This window comes from Mastigoproctus giganteus, chromosome 8, assembly GCF_048544385.1.
Source record: "Mastigoproctus giganteus isolate SK-2022 chromosome 8, ASM4854438v1, whole genome shotgun sequence".
Classification (NCBI taxonomy): Eukaryota; Metazoa; Arthropoda; class Arachnida; order Uropygi; family Thelyphonidae; genus Mastigoproctus; species Mastigoproctus giganteus.
Window position 1 is genome coordinate 146,946,795 of NC_143582.1, and position 25,203 is coordinate 146,971,997.

General features: G+C 37.8%; 1 protein-coding gene across 1 annotated transcript in view; it reads right to left on the minus strand.

The window, feature by feature from the left end:
• The window catches only part of LOC150081905 (neuroglobin-like), a 100,807-nt gene that overhangs the window by 13,632 nt on the left and 61,972 nt on the right, over positions 1-25,203 (minus strand). Inside the window, exon 3 of the mRNA XM_090378975.1 lies at positions 7,586-7,817. Within this exon, the coding sequence (XP_090235101.1) occupies positions 7,586-7,817 (232 nt within the window). The remainder of the gene's footprint in view (positions 1-7,585; positions 7,818-25,203) is intronic.

The window sequence follows — 25,203 nt, forward strand, 5'->3', positions numbered from 1 at the left end:
TCCACTGAAGATATGCAAAACAAATTTAAAGAATTCAATTCTTATAAACAAGCAGATAGTGGATATGCATGTTGCACGCTATCTTCCACCCGGTCAAGCCCTGCTAATTAACCAACTTGTGAACAAGAATACAGTTTAGCATATAATTAACCAATTATATGCTAAACATTAATCAATACATTAATCAATAAATTGCGTGTGCTCTCTTTGGTCCGTTTTCCTGGATGAAAAACTCGTGTTTTAGGGAGGGAAACAAAACCTTGCTATCCTCACCCTCAGCCACAGAGGGCAAAATGCCCATAAAAGTTCCACTTGTCGCTATCGCGATTCGAATCCAGTCCTTTTTTACTCGGTGTGACGTTGATTATAACCATCACGGAAAGACGTTGATTATAACCATCACGAGGACTATAATATCAATAAAGACTATTTACAGTTTTAATCAATCTGTTTTTTTCTTTCTATAACACGCTAAAATTGTTATATTTTTGTTTCAGCTTATTTTTGGAACTCAGGCCAGAAAAGGTTCGCCATTGCTGGCTTAGAGAGTGCTAGATCGTTGGTTATTCTAAGTAGTTTCGTTTTTATTACATTTTTTTAAAAATGAGCGTTAACTACTGGCTCTTCTAAGCAGTTTGTTTTTATTTTCATTTCGTAAATCTATTTTTGATTCATAATTTCTCTTGGGAAATTTTGTAAAACACTTTGCTCTCTTTCTGAGGTGACAACTTCCAGACGGCACCACTTGTCTAGTCTATGCATTAAATAACGCAAAGAAAACTTGTGGGTGAACGGAAAAACATTTTAAAACACCCAGTTGGAGTGCGCCCCAGAGGATAGTCAAGGAAAAAATGGGTGGAATGACGTTAAGAAAAATCTTGACAACATAAAGAGAAAAGCGACGGATGATTCGATCTTTGAAGCAGTGCGTCTCTCATTCTTTCTCTCTCTCTCTCTCTCTCTCTCTCTCTCTCTCTCTCTCTCTCTCTCTTCCTTTTACATAATCTAAAACGACAGATCAGAGTCACGAACAACGTCAAACCTTCGCAAAAGTTTCAGTTACGAGCTCAGGCTGAATTAAGGTATTAAGAATCAAACAGTTGATTCGTTTCTTTCGTTCGATGGTAGGAGTATGTCTAGCAGTCAAGAATGTGATATCTTATTTCGAATAAAGACATTCCTTTCTCAGAAATTCAATTTATTTGAGAGAAGCGCAATATCGAAGAAACCTATTGCGAAATCAGTTGGAAAAGAGAAAACTAACTTTTCGATTTTGTTTAGCTAGCATATCAGAATGTTAAAAGAAGGGAAGCATATTTCCTAAGCGATTAGGAAAGGCGATTTAACGTACTGCAGACACATATTATTATTAATATCAATTTATTTACAAAGAAATGTCCCTTTACAGCTATCCAGCTAGAGGACACGGGTTACGTGATGAAATGGAGTAAATATTGACATGTTATTTACAGTTTATGTACATTTGAGTACTCAAATGAGTTAATACAATACATGGCCTTAAGAGCTTCTTGTTAATATATATAAATATAGCAATGCGTGGATCATGTCGCATCACCGAAATAATCTCGCATGGAACCTATTAAATAATTCCATGGAATTAAAAGGAAACATATTATCCAGAGTGGTCATGCTGCGCAGCTTAGATCTGTTTGGGTATGCGTTGGTATGGCTTTTATTATGATCTGACGGTCTGGCAATGATAACCCAGATATTATGTGAGTTTAATTTTCCGGGGAGGAGCTGAGGGTAGATCACGAGGTTCCTGGAGATCATGTGATAGGTGGAATAGGACCAGGGTATGTCTGCCAGGGGCAAAAGTTGATGACGTTGTAGAGCGGATATCATCTTTTAAGGGCACAAAAGGTGATATAGTTGTACACGTTGGCACTAATGACATTAAGAGTAGGAAACCGGCGGAATTACTTGACAAGTACAGGTCACTGATGAAAAAAAGCCGTGAATTAGGGTTGAAATTGAAAGTGTCTGCAATTCTGCCCAGACACGATAGGAGGGAGTATATGATGAGAGCCCTGTCAATCAATTCGGCCCTGGAAAGATTGTGCAGGGCTCAAGGGGTAGAATTTTTTTCAGCCTGGTCTGTACTTGTTAACAGGAGAGACTGCTTCTACAGGGATGGGATACACTTAAATAGAAAGGGTGCAAGAATGTTTGCTGATGCTATCGAGGCAATGTTAGGTGGGTCCGAAAACTGCTAGATTGGGGGGATACAAGGACTAATAGATTAACAGTAGCCACTGGCAGAGGTGAAAGTGATTCTTGCACTGCTTCTATTGGAATGAGCCGCAGCCTGGAAAATAAGATGCAGGATATTTCAGAGACTGCTGGGAATCATTGGGGTACAAGTAAACACATGGGTTGTGTTAGGGTAGCTAAGAAAAAGAACAGATGCATGTATACTTGTGTGTACACCAATGCTAGGAGTTTAGTAAATAAATTTGATGAATTTGAGGTATTGCTCAAAACATCAAAGGCAGATATTGTGGGGATTTCAGAGACGTGGTGTCACACAGATATAAGAAATGCAGAACTGGAATTTGGGGAGTACAATGTCTACAGAAAGGATAGACAGGATAGGAAGGGAGGAGGGGTTATGCTATTAGTTAAAAAACACATAAAATCCAAGGAAGTGAAGCCAGTCGACATCGCTGGACAGTGCAGTGTCGAGTCAGTTTGGTGTGACATAAGCATTGGGAGATCAAAATTGAGAGTAGGAGTGTGCTATAGGCCTAATGACTCTGATGAGTATAATAAGAAACTGTTCGGAGAAATAGAGTGGGCCAGTAAATCAGAGAGTCTTATAATGGGGGATTTTAATTTCCCAGATATTGACTGGAATTTGGGGGCTGGTCACTCACACAGTAGCAAGGCTTTTGTGGATTTATTGGATGATTGTTTTCTACATCAGCATGTTCGGGAGGCAACTAGAGGGAGTAATACTCTTGATTTGATTATCAGTAGTGATTCTTCATGCATTAAGAATCTGCAGATAAATGAACCACTTGGTGGCAGTGATCACAGTGTGCTGAAGTGGGAGTTACTCAAAGAGGTAACTACCATTAGGGGTAAAGGGAAGGGGTATTGCTTTCGTAAAGGCGACTACAATGGACTGAGACAGTATTTAAATTCTATACAGTGGGATCAACTGATGATATTGCCAACAGCAAATTCAAAATGGGAAGCATTCAAAGAACTTATCGTGGAAGCTACTAGGCTTTACATACCAACTAAGAAATATTGTTCAAGGTTTAGGCCTAAATGGTTGTCAGATGAACTAATGAGGCATATGGCAGAGAAGAAAAATGCATGGGATACATACAAATTAACACGTGACACGGACGCCTATGATAGATACAAGTTGATCTGTAACCAAGTTACAAAGGAGGTTAGGCAGGCGAAGGCAGATTACGAGAGATCCTTGGCAAGGGATGCGAAGAAAAACAGCAAAGAGTTCTTTACTTATGTAAACTCTAGAAGGAAGGGGATGAATCAGATTGGTCCACTTGAGATCGATGGGTCAACTGTTGATGACCCTGCTCGGGTAGCTAACAAACTAAATGAATATTTTGCATCGACATTCACACATGAGGAGTTATTCAGCGAGGGGAATGCCAGAGGTGTATTCAACTCTAGCAGTAAGCTAGAGAATCTTGTAATAACTGAGAGCAAAGTGGAGGAGAAATTGTTGAAGATAAACACAAGAAAGGCACCTGGGGTGGATGGGATCTATCCAGTTATATTAAAGGAGGCAGCAAAGGAGGTAAGCAAACCCTTAGCCATAATTATGAGAGCTTCCTTGGACTCAGGGGAGGTACCCATTGACTGGAGATGTGCAAATGTGACCCCAATTCACAAAGGGGGATCAAAGGCTGACACAAGTAATTATAGACCTGTGAGTTTAACTTCTGTTCCCGGAAAATTAATGGAGGCACTGGTGAAAGAAGCACTGCAGGATCATCTAGACAAGACTTCAGTTATAGCTAGGACACAGCATGGTTTTGTTAAGGGGAAGTCTTGCCTGACCAATTTGATTGGATACTATGATGCAGTCACAAAAGAACTGGATGCAGGGAATAACTTTGATATTATATACTTGGATCTTAGAAAGGCTTTTGATACTGTTGCACATGGAAGACTGCTGCACAAATTGGAGCAGTGTGGCATTGGAGGCAAGTTGCTGCTATGGATAAAGGGGTGGTTGAGGGGGAGAAGACAGAGAGTGGTAATCAATGGACACTGCTCATCGTGGACTAATGTTATTAGTGGAGTCCCTCAGGGTTCAGTATTGGGGCCTTTATTGTTTTCTGTATTTATAAATGATATTGATGATGGTATATCCGGCTTAATGTCCAAGTTTGCAGACGATACGAAGGTTGGCAGGGTTGTCAAGGACACTACTGACACTATGCTGCTGCAACAGGATTTGGAAAGGTTGAGCAGATGGGCTTCGAGGTGGCAAATGAAGTTTAACATTGACAAATGTAAAGTACTACATATGGGAAACAGCAACCCCAGAGCAACGTATCAACTCTGTGGTACTACACTGACAGTGGTAGAGAATGAAAGGGACCTGGGGGTGGTGGTGCAGGCAGATATGAAGTTCTCTGAGTAGTGCAGACGAGCTGCAAGAGTAGCTCATGGTGTATTGTCAATGATATATAGGAATTTTTCTAGCAGGGATAAGGAGGTGATTATTCCATTGTATAAGGCAATGGTCAGGCCACACCTAGAGTACTGTATACAGGCCTGGAGGCCTCATTTCAGGAAGGATGTAGAGCTGCTGGAACGAGTACAGAGAAGGGCAACTAGATTGGTGAATGGGACAAAGGGGTTCTCTTACGAAGAAAGGCTTAAGTTTTGCAAATTACAGTGTCTGGAAACTAGGCACCAGCGGGGTGATCTGATAGAGGTGTACAAAGCCTTGAATGGTTTGAGCATGCTCAATGCTGATGGGATTCTTCCTCTAGCTCAGAAAAATCACCTGAGAGGGCATAAATTCAAATTGAGGAAAGACAGATGTAGGATAGATGTGCGGAAATTTGCCTTTAGCCAGCGGGTGGTTGGTGGGTGGAACAGACTTCCATCCCTTGTCGTGGAAGTTGATAGCCTAAATAAGTTTAAGGCTCAGCTGGACAGGTATTTCGAACGAACAGAGGGGTGAAGTGGAAGTGGTTACTTTTATTTATTTATATTACTTTTTTTTTTTTTTTTTTTTTTTTGACTGATGCTGCATAAGCTTGCTTTCTTGCATCAAATGCCTCTACTAATGCTAATGCTAATGCTAATGTGATACCTACATGATAGCATATTTAGATTGGAGAGCAGGGCACATTTTGAGATTGCTGGTGGTAGACCTGCAATCTTATTGAGCCATTTAAAAATCCAGTATTACAGGGATAAGAACCTGGTTTGGTAAGATGAGGGTGCAGAGGACCATATAATTGAGGCATATAAAGGAATTCGGATTATGGAACGAAGAACATAGTTGATGATAAGATGTGGATCATGAAAGTTGGAGATCTCCTGTTTCACTGCCCATATAGTTGCATATATTTTTCCCGAGTGGCATTAAAATGAGTCAAGAACATAAGTTCTTTGTCCAAGATGACGTTCAAATTGTTATGCTGGGTGACTTTTGTAACTAGAGAGTTTCCTATTATGGTGTGTTCACATCGTTGACGTTCCTCTTCTTGGTGAAAATAGATCGGTTTTCTATTTGTTCATGGAAAGCCCAGTCACATGGAGGTAATTTTCAAGTTCTTGTAACTGTTGGTTGGAGATCACTGTGGTAGATTGGAGAGACTGGGTGCATTTTGTGACAATAACGAACTTTAAATCATCAGCGTACGTGGTAAAGTTTGCATGATTTGCGAGAAAGGGTTCTAAAGATGCGGCAATCACTTTTGAAGCTTACGAATAATAAATAAATAAACATTCAGTTTATAACCTTGGCGGCCACATAGGATCACGGCAGTTTACAAGATGAAGGCAAGAACATCACCGAATTACGTGGTATCACGTGAATTTGAACACAGGTGGCGTAGATAACTTTCGCAGTGACTGCTCGGAAAGTTTTTCACTAATGTCAAGATTATTGTGATAAGTAAGCCAATATTTGATGCAACACAGTGTCGATTACTCGGTAAAGTGAGCAATAAGATCACTCATGAAGGAAAGGAAAAATGTCAACGGTATGATCCCCACTGTAGTTTACTGATGCAAACACCATAATACACATCAGCTGGATTTATATTGCTGTGGTTATTCCAAAACCATTATTGAAATACAGATAATCGAAAAAAATGGCACTCTAGTTTGAATTGTATATTTATTGAAATATATCACTTAGAGTACTGTTCTGGTATTCACAACGCTGAATTCGTAACACGGGAGATTTTACTCACGTGAAAATATTTTAAATTCATATATGATCACCGTACGTTCTGTTGTCTTTGCAGACGTTTATGGAAATTTCCCGTTACATGCAGCTAGTGCTCCTCGGGTGATGCTTTTTACAATACAGCGTCAGAAAAGTCTGGAACCAATGGTAAAAATATGTTTTTTTTTACAAGAGAAAAATGGCATTAACACTGGATGAAATGGTCGAGATAGTCCTTAGTGGTCATCAGATATGGACCCAGAGAGAAGTGGCGGACGAGTTTAATGCTAGAAACCCAGAAAAGAATCCAATAATGCACAGCGCAGTTGGGAAACTGGTGAAGAAATTTAAAGAGACTGGATCTGTCGCTGACAAGCCTCGATGTGGTCGCCTTTCTTTAAGTGAAGACACTCGGAGAGAAACGGTGGATACGTTAAAACACAAATTGTAAACGAGAGTAAGCATACGTATAAATCCTACTGATTCCATACTTTTCGGACACTCTGTAGTTGTGAAATGTGTGCTTTCTGAAGAGACATTGTTCAAACAGTATATGGGCCGCGATGGCTCATTATGATTCGCTTTACAGAATTGGATAAGAAAAATGAAGTCCATTACACTGACAAAATTCTGTTATTTAGCAATTTCAATAAGTGAATATCGGACGCTTTTAGTCAAACAACCTATAATTCTAACCCTCACTAAATTTCTTTCAAACACACAGACAGCTAAGGAACGTAGCCCACCCAAAGCTTTTTCATATGTCTATGGATGTTGTCGTTGTTAGTTTTAGGCTCATCAGCAACTTTCCATGTGCTCCACTGTGTATATGCTAAAAATCACGAATAACTCAAAAGGGAGAAGGAAAATCCAATCCCACTGCATTTGATCTATCAGCTATATCCCCGATTGAAGAGACTTTTCGAAATTCCTCAAGTGTGTGAAGCGAATCGAACCTAGACTTCTCCATACGAATAAAAATGGCGAAACCGTTATTATTGTGACGGATAATTCACATGCATAAAAGAGTTAACAAATAACCACCCGAGGAAAAACTGCGTTAAACGAGAAATGATAGCTAAATGGACAATTCTTTCAAATATATAAACGAAAACTCACAAAATATATAATTTATTAAAAATACATAAATACAATTCAGTTACTTACCCAAAAATATTCCTTTTGATATCCTGGTATTTTGGTGTGTAATTTTCCAACAGAATGTAAGTAATCTAGAAAATAATCGACATTGTCAAGGGCTCGGATGCTCTCATCTAGCGTTGACATTACTATGGAGGCATGCTGAGCGAGTTCCATATTTTCCCTGTGCAGTTCATGCATTCTGACGTATTGGAATTTTTCGAAAAGGTGAAAAATGTCCTCATTTTCTTGGAATAACCTGACAAAATTAACAATAAATACGTGTATTTTAATTAACGTTCTAATATACAAACATATACATTACTGCAGATACATCATGTCTATACGCAGTAAATTATCTGAAGTTGTTATGGCATCTTTTCATTACATTGATTTTTGTGAACGAGTTGCCTGTTCGGATAAGTAACGCTTCCCCAAATAGAGAAGACTGTTACTTATTCTCAGTGGATACCACCACTCAGATGGACGTTTCAGGGTACATATGTAGCAATTTAATGCTCTTTAACTTACAAGCTCCTAAATGTTGGAGAAAACTTAAGCGTTAGCTGAAAGAAGAAGGATGGTAGGAGACCAAAGTTTACCCAGAAATAAAGGAAGACGAACCACATTCCTTACTCATACTCTAATTAGTACCAGGCCAGTTCTAGTTGCGTACTCATTACTGGGAAAACCCTGAAACAGCCGTTTAGGGCTGTTTGGCCCTTCATTGGTGGATACCCTGATGGTATAACAGCTGATGGTATAAATTCTTAATAAAAATTCAGGGCGAAAGCCTCAGACTGAGGAAAAATACAGATAGTGCAAATGCATCATGTCTATACTCAGGAGAGACTTAATGCGTATATACATGACGCATTTACACTACCGCATATGTCTGTAAATTTTCCCACAGTCTGAGGCTTTTTTCCTGAATTTTTATTAGTTATCGTTCCAATATACATAAAACATAGGGCCATTGCTAAGTTCTTTTCGAAGGAAAGAGCTAACATAACTGCTTATGAAATAGCAAATCTTCACTTAAGTTTTAATTTCAATATACTGTTTAAGAAATTTAAAACGTTATCAACCATTCAAAAGCAAATAAAATAGCTAACTAGCTAACGGTAAATAAAATCAAATATAAAAAAAAAATTGTAAATTTGATAGAGATGAATTCTAGGTCATTTAAATACACTGCCTTACCATTATTATCCGGACGCCTGCCTATAGACCAAAAACAAATAACTTTTATTCTGTTAATATTTTGTGCTGAAACCTTTTGCTTTTATGACAGCCTTCAATCTTCGCAGCAAACTCTCAACCAGCTTTTTTATAAATGTCAGGTGATATGTTCCTCCACTCGGCCTCTAATGCAGCCATCAGTTCAGGCTTGTTCTTTGGGCGATCTCGACGTTCACGTACCCGACGAGCCAATACATTCCCAAAGATGTTCGATAGCGTTCAGATCAGTACTCTGGCCTGGCCAATCCAACTTTTTCACATCCATGTCCTCAAACCATGTTACGACCCAAGCAGTATGACTTGGCGCGTTGTCTTGCTGATGCAGGTATGGGCCTTCCTCGAAGTATTGCCATAATGTTGGAAGAGCATAATTGTCCAGGCTGTCCTGGTATTGCACAGCATTAATGGTTTTGTGGATAACGACTAATGGGCACAAGTCAAACCATGAAAGGAGGAGCCCTATACCATGACAGCAAATTCCAACAAACTTCATTATTGGGAGGACACAATCAGGAAGGAACTTCCTGATTGTGTCCTGGAATTCGCCACACCAAGGAACGGCTATCGGACTGGTAGAGTGCGATCCTCGACTCGTCTGTCCATAGGACCGTTTTCAACTGCTCTACAGTCCAGGATTCGCGCTTCTTACACCATGTTAATCGGCGTCTAGCATTTGTTAAGGTGATCAATTCTGCTGAACGTGACATCTTGCATGCCCACTTTTGCAATTGTCTTTTGTGTCAATATTTATAGCAGATTCTGTGACGCGTTGCATGCATAGGACCTGTTTCCCCATTCATGGTGGGGTGTCCGGATATTAATGGTAGAGCAGTGTAGATTAAATGGATTTAATTCTTTCTTTAATCCACTTCAAAAAGGCTACGTTTCCAACTTCTTATTCATATTTGCTATTTTATATATTGCTCTTCTTTGTAATTACGAATCTAGCCAGACTTCTGAATCTAACTATTTTGTCTTTATAATTTAGATGACACGTTTTTTTTATAATTAAAACAGGTACTGTTATAATTATGTTTATAGATTTTTACATGTGATGGTTAAAGCTTCCTCTTCTCTGTATACTTCAGCATGAAATTCTCTTGTTTATATTTGCAACAAAAGTAGAATTTCAACCCTTAGTAGGTTGGAGAATTCCTCGAAGCATTTACAATAACATATCCAAAGAACAAGAAAGTTATATAATAGCAGTAATATAATAATATGTATTAATTATTTTTATTATTACATTTATATAACTTATTTTGTTGAAATAACACAATTTCCAGACGTTTTTTATTCATTAGTTGTGGTCAAAAAGTGCACAACTGCAAGATGGAATGTATAAATAGTTTCGTATTCAGGACTTTCGATAATTTGGAGCAAGGGCCTTTAATGCACTTTCCGAATTTTCATAACGTGTTTCATAATATTTATTTCACAACATCCTCTGAGGAGATTTATATGAAAAATTCGAAGTTATGATATTACTTAAACCTCCGAATCTACCAAACCCCTGCCCTCGTCGGTAGCACAATTGGTAGAATTGCCGTCCTCCCCACACCAGGTGAAAAAGACTTGAGTTCGAGTCCCGTCGATGATAAGGAATTTTTATGGGCATTTTTCACAACGTGGCTGAGTTAGTCGGTTTCAGGCGAGAGAAGCATGGTTTTTTCTCCCGGAAATCGGGATTTTCGTCCAGCAGACAGAAAATCGACTAAAGAAAACATACGCAATTTACAGACAACATATACGACGCAATATGGACTTAGTCGCTGCTGCTCCTAAAACTCTACTACAAAAACAACACTGAACCTCTGACATATCAGAGGTTCAATGGGTTTCCAGAGGAATATTTTCCAGGTCATGGCACTGCCGGTCCATGTTGTCTCTAATGAACGAAGGAGTAACTTCTGCTTCATATAAATGTTACCGTACATGTGACACAAAAGGGTTGCTAAGAGAATATGTTTAAAAGCAATGACATTGATTCAGTAATAAAAGATAAATCCAAAAATATAATTTAATTATATATAGATATGAAACCTTCTCAAGAATATTTTTCTACATGTTTATTCTATGCACTCAAACAGTACAGAAAGTAACACTTCGATAATCACAAAAATTAAGAAACATTATCATTTATTATTAACAGGAGACTGATTTTTATGGTTGGTGAGAATCTCTCTCAATCTTGTCTGACTGGCAGAAGTTTTATTCACCATTTGACCCAGAAGTTTAGCAAGTGAGCAGGATAGCCTACTTCTGATTGAAAATGAAAGGACTACAAGGAAAAATAAAACAAAGGCGCGAACTTCATGAAAGTTTCATTACTTTATCCTCTAACACAGCGACATCCATTCTCTCAGTCGCGATTCTCTTGAGGGAAGTTTCAATTGATGGCCTTGGGCATCGATAAGAGTATCAAAATAAAAGAATGAATGAATGAAAGGGAGGGAGAAAGTAATGGTGCGCAAATGTTTTACTTTGACACGGTGTAGCAATAAATATTAAAAACTTCCGTATCAAATTAAAAGAAGGTTAGTGACTGTTATATTTTAAATAGTCACGCAGATCTTATTTGAAATACAAATATGGATTTTAATACTTCTTGAAAACACTGAGAGGTGTGGAGTGTTAAAAGTTTTTGAAATGACGAATTATTGTTCATATAGACTGAAACCAAATAAAATCAGTTCACTGGGCATTTAATTGATCAATATCACATCTAATTCGTAAAACAAAAGGGATGAGCCGCTGGTGGAAGCTCAGAAATTAAGGAATTCATTATTTTTGAACACCCAGTTTAGTGAATAAACGAAAGAAAAAAATGATTAAGTAAATTATAAAATACATTTGCAACCGCACTATTATCGAAAATTATTATTACTGAAAAATATATATTTCGTGTAAGCGGACATCAAATTCTTACACGTTCTGGAGGAACCAAAGATATGTGATGGAAGAGGCCTTGACAGTAGTCGTCGGTACATCGATGAGATCAATACGAACGAAACTTCTGGGATAAAAAGAGATGGCCATGAATATTTCATAAATGGTAAATTCCGTGGTCAATATATCTAAGTACAAATATTTATTCACGACGACAACCTACAGCTATGCTCGACAGAATAAAAGAACAAGAATAAAAGTAGAATGAAGGGAAACAAGGGAGAATTTGGGGTTTGACATTATTCCAAAAGGATATCCTTGCGTGTGCGAGAAACAAGAGAGTATTTTGCTTAGAAAAAATTACTTTCAGTGACAGTATGAATTCCTCAAGTGTTGTATTTGCCTCCGATCTAATCGATTATATTTTAATTGGGGGAGTATACCCGGAAAAAAAATTTAGGGCCCCGTTTTGGAGTAAAAAGGGTGCCGCCTTACCACACGTGTGGTAATTTGCGTTAATGCTCATTTCGCAACCCCGAAATTTGACCTTAAAGCAATCAGGGAAATAACTTTTTAATCTTATTATCCAATAGTATTAGAAATAAGAATAACTTTTCACATTTTCCACAGGGGATGCTAAGAATCTCTGGGTACGACAAGGCTGCCATGCACGGAAATTGAACTTGGCCTGTTACAACGTAAGATCGTTCATCGGTGAAGATAGGATATCAGAGCTGGAAAAGAAATTAGAAAATGTGAATTGGAATATCATCAGTTTGGCTGAAACAAGAAGAAGAAAAAAATCACTTATAAGTTTATCAAGTGGAAATCTGCTGTACATCAATTGATGGTGATGTTCACCCTTGGCGATGTTCTTTTGAATTCCAAAAGGAATTCAAAAGAACATCACCAAGGGTGTCAAGACTACTACTCAGGATTTCTAAGAGGTACAAGATAAAGATTATAATGATTTATGCACCAACTTCGAGCCATGATGATGAAGAGGTTGAAGAAATGTACACCGAAATTCAGAGTCTTCTAGATGAGCAGAAAGCCCACTACACTATCATTATGGGGGACTTCAATGCTAAGATTGGAAAGAGACAAAACAGCGCAGAAAGGGGAACTATAGGAAATTTCGGAATTGGTGAAAGAAATAAAAGAGGTGAAAGACTTGTAGAATTTGCAGAATCTCGAGGAATGTCAGTAATGAACACTTTTTTTCAAGAAAAGGGTGAACAGAAAGTGGACATGGAAGAGCCCAAATGGCTTAACAACTAATGAAATCGACTTCATCCTCGCTAACAGAAGATATATCGTGAATGATGTTACCGTCCTGAACAAGGTAAATGTTGGAAGTGATCACAGAATGGTAAGATGCACACTTGATATAGATGTAAAAAAAGAAAGGAAAAAACTGACTCGAGTAAATAATACGAAGGTCATTAAGATAACAGAAGAGGAGAAAAAGCAGTATGTGCTGGAACTTAAGAACAAGTTTGAGCTTCTGCAGACTGTTCAGGCCCAAGATATCGACGAGGAATACAACAACTTTCTGAAAGTGATAAAGCCTATAGGTAAAAAGAAATCCAAAGAATTAAAAATTAGTCAAGAAACACTTTTCATGATGAACCGAAGACGACAAATGAAGAGCAAGATAAACACTGACAACGATAAAATTGAGTATACTGAGTTATGCAAAGCCATTAGAAAGAGACTCAGAGAGGACATAAGAAGATTTAACACAAGAAAAGTAGAACAATCATTAAGGGAAAACAAAGGACTTAAATCAGCAACCATGAGCAGTAACACAGAAAGACAAATGATACTGAAACTGAAGAATAGTGATGGTATACTTATAAATAGCAGAGAAGGAATAATTCAAATAGCAGAAGACTACTATAGAGAATTATATAAGGAGACAGGGAATGATGCCAGCAGTAGGGAAGATGGATCACAAATTAGTAACACATACAACATACCCGATATCCTTCCTGATGAGGTAGAACATGCGTTGAAGAAAATGAAGTATCAGAAAGCCCCGGAGGAAGATGAAGTTACTGTAGAGTTGTTAAAATTGAGAGGAAGAGATGACACAGAAACTGGCAAGACTCTTCACAAAATGCATTAGAAAATGTGTGATGCCTAAGGAGTGGAATAATGCAATCATAGTTTTGCTGCATAAGAAAGGGGATAAATCAGAAATTGTAAATTATAGACCAATTAGCTTGTTATCCCACATCTACAAGTTGTTCACAAGGGTCTTTACTAACAGATTAGAAAGAATAATTGATGAGTATCAACCAAAAGACCAAGCTGGCATTAAGACAGGATTCTCGACTATGGATCATCTCGATGTAATATCACAGCTAATGGAGAAAGCAAATGAATATAAAACATCATTATGCCTAAAATTTGCGGATTATGAAAAGGCATTTGACTCCATACAGCATAAGGTAATGTTTCGGGCACTGAAAAGACAAGGCATAGATACCCCATATATTATGATTTTGAAGAAAATATATGAGAATGCTACCTCCTTTATTAGACTAGACAAAGACAGCAGCAAATTTAAAATTGAGAAAGGAGTTTAATAAGAAGACACAATATCGCCGAAGTTGTTTACTGCTGTCCCTCAGGAAGCTTTAAAAAGATTAGACTTTTCACAGAAAGGAGTCAATGTGAATGGAGAGTACCTAAACCATTTACGATTTGCAGTTGACATTGTGATCATAACCCATGATCCCAAAGAATTAGAGGAAAATCTTAATTAGTTACGCAGAGTTATTAAGGATTTCGGACTAAAGATGAATATGGCTAAAACAAATGTAAAGATGAACAATTATGCCACAGAAAGGGACATAATCATTGAAGGGGCAGTAACTGAAAAGGTGGATTCATATACTTATCTGGGACAAGTCATAAGCTGTAATAATGATAAGTGGCTGGAAGCCAAGAGAAGAATAAATTTTGTTGGATAGCATTCAGGAAATACAGTCACATACTGAGGTGCAATATCCCAATTTGTCTGAAACGTAAAATAATGAATAATGTATTAGGCAGCAAACTCAAGTAAAGGACATTCTTATCAAAACTAAAGAACTAAAATGGTCTTGGGCAGGACACATAGCTCGAAAACATGATGGCAGATGGACTAAGAAAATAACAGAATGGTACCCAAGAGCTAGAAGAAAACCTGGAAGACCACAACGGAGACGGACAGATGAAATTCAGGAGTTCGTGGGTAGTAAATGGATCGCCACTCCACAAACAGAAGGAACTGTAAAGTTGCTGGAGAGGCCTTCATCCTGCAGTGGATTGAAAATGGCTGATGATGATTCCATATTTTCAACTCTTTTTCTGATCTTTATCACAAAGAAACCTGATTGATGAATTATTTATTTATTTTATTTTTTTACATGCCTGCCGAAGGATAAATAGGATGAAGGAAACAAAATCTAAATAACAAAATGCAATTTCGGATATAAAATAATGCAGCTATAACAATTTTTTTCCCCTTGCCTATTTCTTGAGGACTTTATTGATACTCTCATATTAATACCAGTATAAAAATAAATATAATGCACGGTGTCTACGGAGAAATTAAAAACATTGAAATGCTTATAACGTTTTAGTGGAGAATGCAAAAACAGGAATATGAAAATATATTATAGTCAGTATGCTTAAAATATGCGAATTTAACATCCGGATACATTAGAGTACGTAATATGATGTCTGTGATGGTTCGAATGGGTAGAGATGGGCCCATTCCTTGGACATCGAGATCGCCTGACTTTATCTCTTTCGATTTTTTCCTGTGGGGAAAAAGGCAAAGTGTATTCCACAAAGGTACGGGGCATTGTTCAGCTGGAAGAGCGCATAACGTCAACAGTGTCCTCTGTATCCTCTGATATGTTGGACTGTGTGTGTGTGGAGGAAAACTGAATACCGATGTCACAGTCCGTGCTGCGAATGATGTCTGTGAAGTTGAACCATCACAGACATCACAGTACGTCCTACATTAGGGCACGTAACTCTAATTCGTACGCGAACATAACATCCGGGTACATTAGGGTTATGTACCCTAATGTACCCGGAAGTTATGTTCGCATGTATCACATGTAACTGAAGTATGTATAACTATGATTTGTGTGAATATTCCTCAACACTATTATTAAATGATAGTAACGATAAATTTAATTAATAAAAATTGGCACAAAATATTCATCGAACTTAACGATCAGTTTAACAATAAAAAAGTTAAATATTAAAAATGAAATCTTAACTAAATTTTTTATCTTATTCAAGGAATACATTAAAACACTACGTGCTTACATGATGCCATTTAGAAAGTACATTAATTCCAAATGTTTTATATTAAATTCACGATTTAATGAACTTTTAAGATTTATAATTTCAAAGGGATTCAAGCTCGAAACTTCAGGTTGCTGTTAATAACACAACCAAAAGCTTTGAGAGAAATTTCGGATATAAAACTTACAACTTGGTTAATTCTCAAGGAAAGTTTCGGCCTCGGCCTTCTACTAGGGGGTAGTTTGATGCACAACACTTACAATAACTATCAGTTCTTAAATGAAAAGACACGCCACTTCCTTGTTCAGAAGAATTGCATTACTTCAAACGCATTAAAGTCTATCAAATTCGGAAAACCTGTTTGCAACTGCCTATTTCCAGTCGAATCAGAGAGGGTTTTATTTCTTTCTTTTGCGTGCGTTAAGGTGCGGTTCAGAAATGGAAAGTAGTATAATTACCATTTATAAGACGACAGCAGTTACAAGATGCTATCAAATTCAGATCGCCACAATTCTAGATGTTGCTGAACTTTTCTTTAAGTTCCAAATGCGTTATACTTTTAACGTGATTTAACAAACGAAAAGGCAAATGGAGCAAATACGATCACTAATGTGGTTCTTATTTGTTTCCTTTGTTTTTTCTTGAAAGGAAATCATATTCCTTTTTCATGACTGCGAAACTATAATCGTAGAAGAAATTTATCACAATGGCCTGACTTTAGGAAACCGTATAGTTTCGGTCACGGCATTCTCAGCTAAAAGAAGCTAAAAAAGGAACTGAAAAGGAAAGCGCACGTCAAAGCTTCTGGCACAAATCTTGCAACTGGGTTAATGAATTCCTGCAATTTAGTATATTAAAAGGGTCTATCTGATCTATGGGCAAGCTTCTATGTGCTAACGTTCAAATACATAACATCAGGAATAACGGATTAAATATTTTTCAAAATTTTGGTTTTCGTTACTTTGTCCTTTCTAATTCGTTACGATCCCACAACTACACTAAATTAACAGAACACGTAGAAAAACGAGGTGTAATTCGTGCAGCTTGCCATGAAGCGGAACAAAATTTGATATGGTGGTGTACCATGGAATAACGATGAAATAAGGAGACAGCAAAACTTCGGATAGGTATAAGGGACATTTTTTTGGGTTGTATAAGAATTACCAAAAAGATCACATTAGAGAAGTCGATACGAGATGCTCGAAAACATGGTCACATGGTATCAGTACGGCATATGAGCCCTCTCTAGGCCTGGCACCAGTGCTCGATATAAGGGTGTCCATGAGTTTCTTTGGCAACAAATTCCATTCTTCCACCAGCTCAGACCTTAGCTCACCAAGTGACCGACGAGCTGGCTGCCGGCGTGCAATGCGACGTTCAAGGGCGTCGGATTTAAGTCTAGTGATCGTATTGGCTATGGCAGGCTTTAGGTAGCTTCATTTTCAAGATATTTCTCCACCACTTGAGCTCTATGTGCCGTGGTGTTGTCATGCATGAAAAGAAAATGTGGGCCAACCGTATCCTTAAAAAGTCGCAAGTAGGGTTCGAGGACCTGTTCTCAGTACCTTCGCGCAGTTGCAGTATCCCTATCAAAAACATGAAGAGGGGTGCTGCCGTTGATCATTATTGTGTCCCAAAAAACCGCCTCCATCGTAAGTGTCCCTTTCTATGATGTTAGTTTGTGTGCGTAGCACAGTGGTATCGTCACCATCCCCCGCACCGGGTGGAAAAGGCCCGGGTTCGAATCCCGTCGATGACATAAGGAACTTTAATGGGCTTTTTTCACTCCATGGCTGGGTTAGTCGATCTCAGGAGTAAATATCAAGGTTTTTTCCCCAGAAACCCGGGTTTTTGTCCAGCAAAACAGACAAATCGACCATAGAACACACGGAATTAAGACATAAGACAGCACGGCAGATGAATTTAATTATTCGAGTGGCCTAAAAATGAGTTTTTTTTCTATGATGCTAGAGGGATGGTACCGCATTTCCCGTTTTCTTCAGATGAAATAACGTTTAGAACTTGTTTGTACGCTAAAATGGGACTCATCAGAGAACAGAACTGTGTCCGATTTGTCAGGGCTCCACGTCACATGTCTTGGTACCAGTTTAAACGCGGTGGTTTGGGGTTAATGAGATACAAATGACTGGCTTCCTTCCATTTGAATTGAGCCTTCTTAACACCGTCCGGTTGGATACGTTTTCACCTGTGGCCGCAGCAACCTCAAGAGAGTTGATGGCAGGACATTGTAGAGTTCTGTTCTGGTTGACGTAGCCCATAGGCGACCTTGTCCAGCTCTTCTTGTAATGGTTCCTGTTTCCTGAAACTGCCATAGTGCCGAGACGACACTGCGTGACACATTAAGCTAACGTGTCACTTCCGCCTGCAACTTCCCGGCATCAAGTCGTACGACGGCCCGCCATCTCAAAGAATCATATAAACGACGATGACTTGCCATCCTGAGTACTGGAGATGTGGCTATCCTACTGATCAAGCCAAAAATATGGGAATGAAGTGATGTGGTCGCAACGCGTGTTTTTATAGGCATGAATAGTTTGCATAATGTGCAGCTCTGTAGGGTGGCAGATCGATTTCTATTGGATACTCGGAATTTGCATGCTAGGATGCTTATTATATCAAATATTGGCCTTCAGAGATACTGTTAACTATAAAATACTCATTAAAATATTTCGTTCTGTTAATTTTGTTTAGCAGTGTATCAGCAGTGTTTTTTATTTCTCATTAAAATGTTCCATATGCTGTTAATTGCACAGAAGATAATATATGATGCCTCGTGCCCACTGATAAATGATAGAGAAGGCCGAAACGCTCAGCAATGCCTGGAGCCTACTGAAGAATACTGCAACGCTCAGCAATCTGGCCTATAAGTTCACAAAAAGTGTGGTCTTTTAATTCAAATTCATTAAACCAGTTCTCTAACGTCTGCGATGAATAACCTGTGATGAATAACCCCTATTTCCAACAAGAAGGCGATATGTGTCTTTTTGATGTATTTAGAATAGGGGTTGCTGCAAGTCGTCCTAGAGTAGGCCTCCAAATTTATTGCAGCCAGTGACAGAGCACAACCAAGGTTCAAGAAGGAGTTGAAGATTGCCTTTAGGCAGAAACGAAAAGCTTACAATGGAGAAAAACTGGCGAAATATCAGATTACATTAAAGAGAAGGGGGAACGAGCACAAGAAGTGTTTTTATTCAACGCCCCGGACGCGTTCAATATCCTGGAGATTGATGTATCGTATTTCTGCAAGTTTAAGGTATACAGACAACAAATACTCCTGTGTCTTAACTGAACTCTACAAAACAAGCGTTTGAAGAAGCACACTTAGTCGCTTGCTGCAATGATTATGTGCAATATACACAATATGCGAATCATAATGCCACACAAAAGTAGTGGCGAGTTTTCGTCTTCTTCAGTGAATCTTTCTCAAATCTGGCTTTCTGAAACATCGGAAAGTCTGAATTGAAAAAGATTCACTTTAGCTGCGAATAACAAAAAAGTTTCATTTACTTATAACTATTTTTAAAACTTAATAAAAATTATAAAAGAAACTCGTGCAACGGCGTACCAGCGGAATCAGTATTTAAAAAAAAAAAAAAAACCTTAGCATCTGGATTCTTAATTCCTCCATAGCCTGCAGTAGCAAGTTGGGAAAAATGCTAACACGGTTTTTCATCACACCAATTACACTGTCGGCATGAATATCCTCCTTGAATAATTTCAACAGATTCTCGTAGGAAATAAGTTCAAAAACTCCGATATGTGCTTAAAAAGTTCTCATCACCCTCAGTTTTCAAAAATCGTAGCCTAATGACCGAAAACCAAGACCTGTCGTTAAATCTTCATTTCCTACATTCCCATTTAGAATTTTTTCCTGAAAACTTGAGAGCGGTCTCTGATGAACGCGATGGAAGGTTTCGCCAAGGTATTTCTCAAATGGAAAAAAAAGATACCAGGGAAAATTTGTTGTTGGACTACTGTTGGAATCTTATACGGAAGACACCAATGGACGACTGTAAAAGGGGGGAAACGGTAAAATAAGTGTTTTGTTACCAGATAAACAGAATAAGGTTAGTACACCAATTGTTCTTAAAATATATGAAATCTTTTTTACTAGAAACTTAGTTTTTGATTTTTAATCCCTTCTCCCTTAAAATTGGGGTTAATGAAACATCGTAATACAGTAATATGGTTGCCATATTTGAATTCAGCAACGTCAAATCTACAAGAATCATCTTGATTTTTGGAAGGGAGCGAAAAAAAATAAACACACACACAGACTTTAAGATGAGCTGCATTTCCTCTAAGGGCGGAAGTGCTTAAAGCATGACCCCCTGCGAACTAGTCCTGTTTACCTGCGTCTCTTACTTGTTAGACAAGCATAAATCCAACAGTAGCTCGACCTGTATGTGATACAAATCAGTAGAACTAGTTCCAAGTGACATCGTACAAATTTTTATTTCACGTGCAATACACCAAAGAACTACTACTATAGGACTAAATATATAGGAATGCAGAATGGAAGCCGATTCCATTACGGTGAAACCGATTATAAGTTGTTGTAGTAGGTTTTTAAAAGCTTATATTGTTCCATGTAAAATGTCTGTAAATTGCGTGTTTTGGGGTGGATTTTCTGTTTGCAGGACGAAAAACCCAAGTTTCCTGGAGAAAAACCATGTTGCCCTTGTCTGAGACCGACTCAGCCACGTTGTGAAAAAGCCCATAAAAATTCCTCACTTCATCGATGGGAGGACTCGAACTCAAGTCTTTTCCACCTGGTGTGGAAAGTACAGCGATTCTGCCAACTATGCTACCCACGAGGGTTACGGTATTCGAATACAAAACAGCATTATTCTAAATCCGCGGTTGGCGAGGGATTATTGTATTTTACATATATATTCTGGTCTGTTCAAGCCAGCAACATCATGTAACCAGTCTAAAAGTTTGCCATAACTGCGAATTACCTTGCGCATTCGAAAGGTTAATTAAAAGGAAAAAACTAAAAGCATTTTATCACAATAACATGATTTTATTTAATGCCCTCGCTAAACCTTTTTTTTTATGAATATTTTTAAGAAAATTTCGGAAAAATGTGCTAATGTACCTTTCATTATTTACAATGAAACTTTTTCATTCTCTTTTCCGATGGATTAATCAGCGTTTTTCTTTTTTTTTTTCGTGTTCGTAATAATGAATCTTCTTAGAAATAAGTATTAGTTAACCCAATTGGGTGGATGATGTCAATATTTTTCTCAGATGTACCGTTCTATTTAATCAAAGTTGATTATGAGCGAGACACTGCAATCCAAATATAGATGTGTCTAGGCATGTGTGATATGATTTACTTGGTTAGCATTATTCATCACTGACAATACCGGAAACTTCGCAATGACTCACTGCGTTATACATTTTTGGACGAGAATTATGATTCTTTCTAAATACATGTCACGCAATGCCAAGGACATGCGGATATAACTCAGTTTATGTTTCCAATTTAGCTCTAATGAATCACTGACAATTCATGTCAATGCCCAGTAAATTAAAGTTTAATAGTGAGTCTACCAGAGAGGTAGCGGTGTTACCAGTTCATTTGTTTTCAAGACAAATGAGAGATTTAATATATCTGAATACTTTAACATTCTTACTAGTAATCTGATTTTTCAATATTCACTTTCTGCTAGATATTACTGCAGTCTGTAGTACTTGTTGTAGTTGGGTTTTAGGAGCATCAGCGACTAAGGCCATATTTCTTCGTGTATATTGTCTATAAATTGCGTGTGCCCTGAAATCGATTTTCTGTTTTCCGGTCGAATAATTCGAGTTTCCGGGAGAAAAAACCATGCTATCCCTCGCCTGAGGTCGACTAACTCATCCACGCTGTGAAAAAGATCCATAAAAATCCTGCCATCATCGACGGGATTCAAACTCAGGTCTTTTCCACCCGGTGTAGGGAGGATGGCGATGTGATAACTATACTAACCACGACAACCAATTATATAGATTATATACGTCCTTACCATTGATTTCTTTTATTCTTGTTGAAAGGTTTTAGAGGTATTTATTTTATATCTGTAAATTGAGTGTGTTCTGTGTCGATTTGCCTGTTTGTTGGATGAAAAACTCGCGTTTTCGGGAGAAAAAACTATGCAGCTCTCGCTTGACACTGATTAACTCAGCTATATTGTGAAAATTACTCGTAAAGATTCATTGCGTCAATTACATAGAGCCTTTTCCACCCGGTGTGGCAAGAACGGTGTTTATTTTCACTACGCTACCCGCGAAAGGTTGTTCACAGTTTTATCCTTCTTTATCAGAAATTTGCAAAGTTGGATTTCTCACAACGGTTTTTTATAACGGAAATTAAATACAACGTCGAGAACTTGTGACACCTCTTCCGGTTTTATATGTACTATATTTTAAAAAATACAAATTATTGATAAAAATATATTTTTTAAAATACTGTGAAACCATTTCAAAATAATACTTTTTTGTGCAATTATAGAAAACATTTGCGACATCCAATAGTGTCGCGAAAACCACTTTGGAAAACATGGTGACATGAGAATGTTTTTTCTATCACATCCACTTGACAAATGTTCAATCCAGAGAGAGAGAGAGAGAGAGAGAGAGAGACAAAGATAGTGTTTATGCGAAAGAAGTGTCACAGATGTAATCCATTTTATTCTGTGAATTAATAAGCAGTACATAAAGCCGACTATATTACCATTAAACGATCATATTACGATGGATGTAAAATTCAACGAACTCATTGTTAAAGCACTTTGGAGATTTTTATACTAAAAAGTCCTTAAGCTGTAATATGCTAAAATGAATAAATAACAAAGTATAATGAGCAGTGAAACATATTCTCAGTGAAGTAGTTGACTCTTAAAATTTACTTGAGGTTCTATAAATTTTTTTCTAGAATTTTAACTGGAAAAACAAAATAAATAAACACATAATTAACCTAATCTGATTTTATGGATCTGAACTGTGCGAATCGATGCTGAATTCATCTATCATCTTTTGTAAGTAATGAATTCGACCTTAATTATTTTGTCTCCTTAAGAGGGGACGTCGCATAACTTTCGGCCAAGCTTTTCTCCGAAAGAAATAAATAAAAAAAAGTAAAAATTAAAGTTCGCTTATTATACATTTGCCCGTATCTCATAAAGCATCGCTCTCTTTTGAGTTCGCTGCTAGTTTAAGATAATTATACTGCAGGCCAATGCAGAACAATAGCCCTCTACGAATCGCACCCCCAGTAAACATACTAATTCCACAACAGTATTTTTTGAAGGAAGAGGCTTGGTCGGTTCATAGCAGAAGAGTCCAAACATCCACCCAGCGATCGAACTTCCTGATTTTTATTTCTTTCCCCTCAAGTCACGACTCCTAATTTCGGTTTCCGACTTCCGCAGTGTAGACAGCACGCTAAACATTTCAAGACATTCGTACGAAGATGGCGTTAGATAAACGATGATGAATAGTTCTTCTAGGTGGAATGATGAATGCTTCCTTATGGAACACGGCCTTTCTTTTTCAAAGGGAAGAGAAACTGCTCCTTTTGTATCATTGTACCACCTTACAAATCACGTATCCAGAGAACAATAGCAGCCATGACAAGTGCAACAGCTGTGTCCCTTAAAACCATTTTCCCCACCCACTGGTTCTGGAAACTACAGTAACTGAGATACATTCTTTATCATAAACGGATATGACCCAAAATTGGGCTATCGTTTTCGAATACATCAGATGAAACTGTTTGTTGTCCAGCGATTATATTATTAATAGCGATATATATTTATTTTTATTAATATGACGTTTGATATCTAGGCAAATGACTTACACGTGTTCAGCGATATGCTTATTTTTCTTGGATAACTATCTTTGAAAGTATATCCACGACGCATTAAGCAGAAGGTACTAATAATCAGGCTTGTTATCACTGATTTTTATGACAAAAAAGGGCGTAGGATTATTTCTCACAAATTAATGATAACCAACACTGGAAAACAATCAACATTACCGAACTTACAGGATAAAATAAAATGTAATTGCTTTCGTCACAGTTTGGAGACATCAGAGTATTCTGTATTGAGCATATGAAGATTTTACCTGTGGTTATGACTAGGTTATTACATTTACATATACAGGAAATTGTGCCTAAAGTTTGACGGGGATCGTAGCCCCTGACTATTAATGGCACTACCTGGCTATCATTATCTTGCTATTACCTACCAGTAGGCTGTTTGCTTTATTAATGATCTTTCTCGAGTCTCGTCAGGAATATCTTAACTTTATACAATACAAACAGAAGAAAGAACGCAGCAGATGAAAAACAAAATTGCAAAGTTGGTGTTAATGATCGGCTTATTAACTGGTGGTTAGCAACAGCGAGGATATTTGGCCTGAAGCCTAAGTCGGTTCCAAATGGTTAATACAGACAGTCGAAGGTTCTGGGAACAAACTATGGGCAGGAGATCATATAATGAACTTATGAAAAATGCTGTTTTTTGATGTCTATATACCTTATTTAGAGTATCATGAATATCACTTAAAGGAACAGAAAGTCCATTTAATTTTTATTAAATGAGCTTTATACTAAATAATCGTGTACGCTGCGCGTTTTGTAGCAAAATTAGACCCTTTGGCAACTAACCTGGACAACGTATACGTGGGAATATTTAATGAAAATATCCGCGATCATATTCACCATTCGCATGCGTGGTTACAATCGTTGTTCTTCCATGGCATGTGGAAAGGATCGGTTCTAATGCTGTCGGGACAAAGGAACACACACACACACACACACACACACACACACACACACACACACACACACACACACACACACACACACACACACACACACACACACACACTTTATTGAGAAATAAAGGTTGACGTTCCAAGCTTTAAGAGAAATAAGAACTTTCTGCGTTAAAGCAGATCTGTATTTAAGAGATGTATGCAAATTCATAACACCTGACACCCGACATGAAGTTTCTCTGAGCAGTACAGGCAGGCTGCTAGAATACCCAGCAACCTCGGTACTGCTCAATAATTTTATGTTGGGTATAGTCATGCTGAACAAGAATGGAGCATTGTCAATGATATACACGAATTTTGCTATCAAAGAGAAAAAAAAAAGAGGTGATTAGTCCGTTATTAGTCTGAGG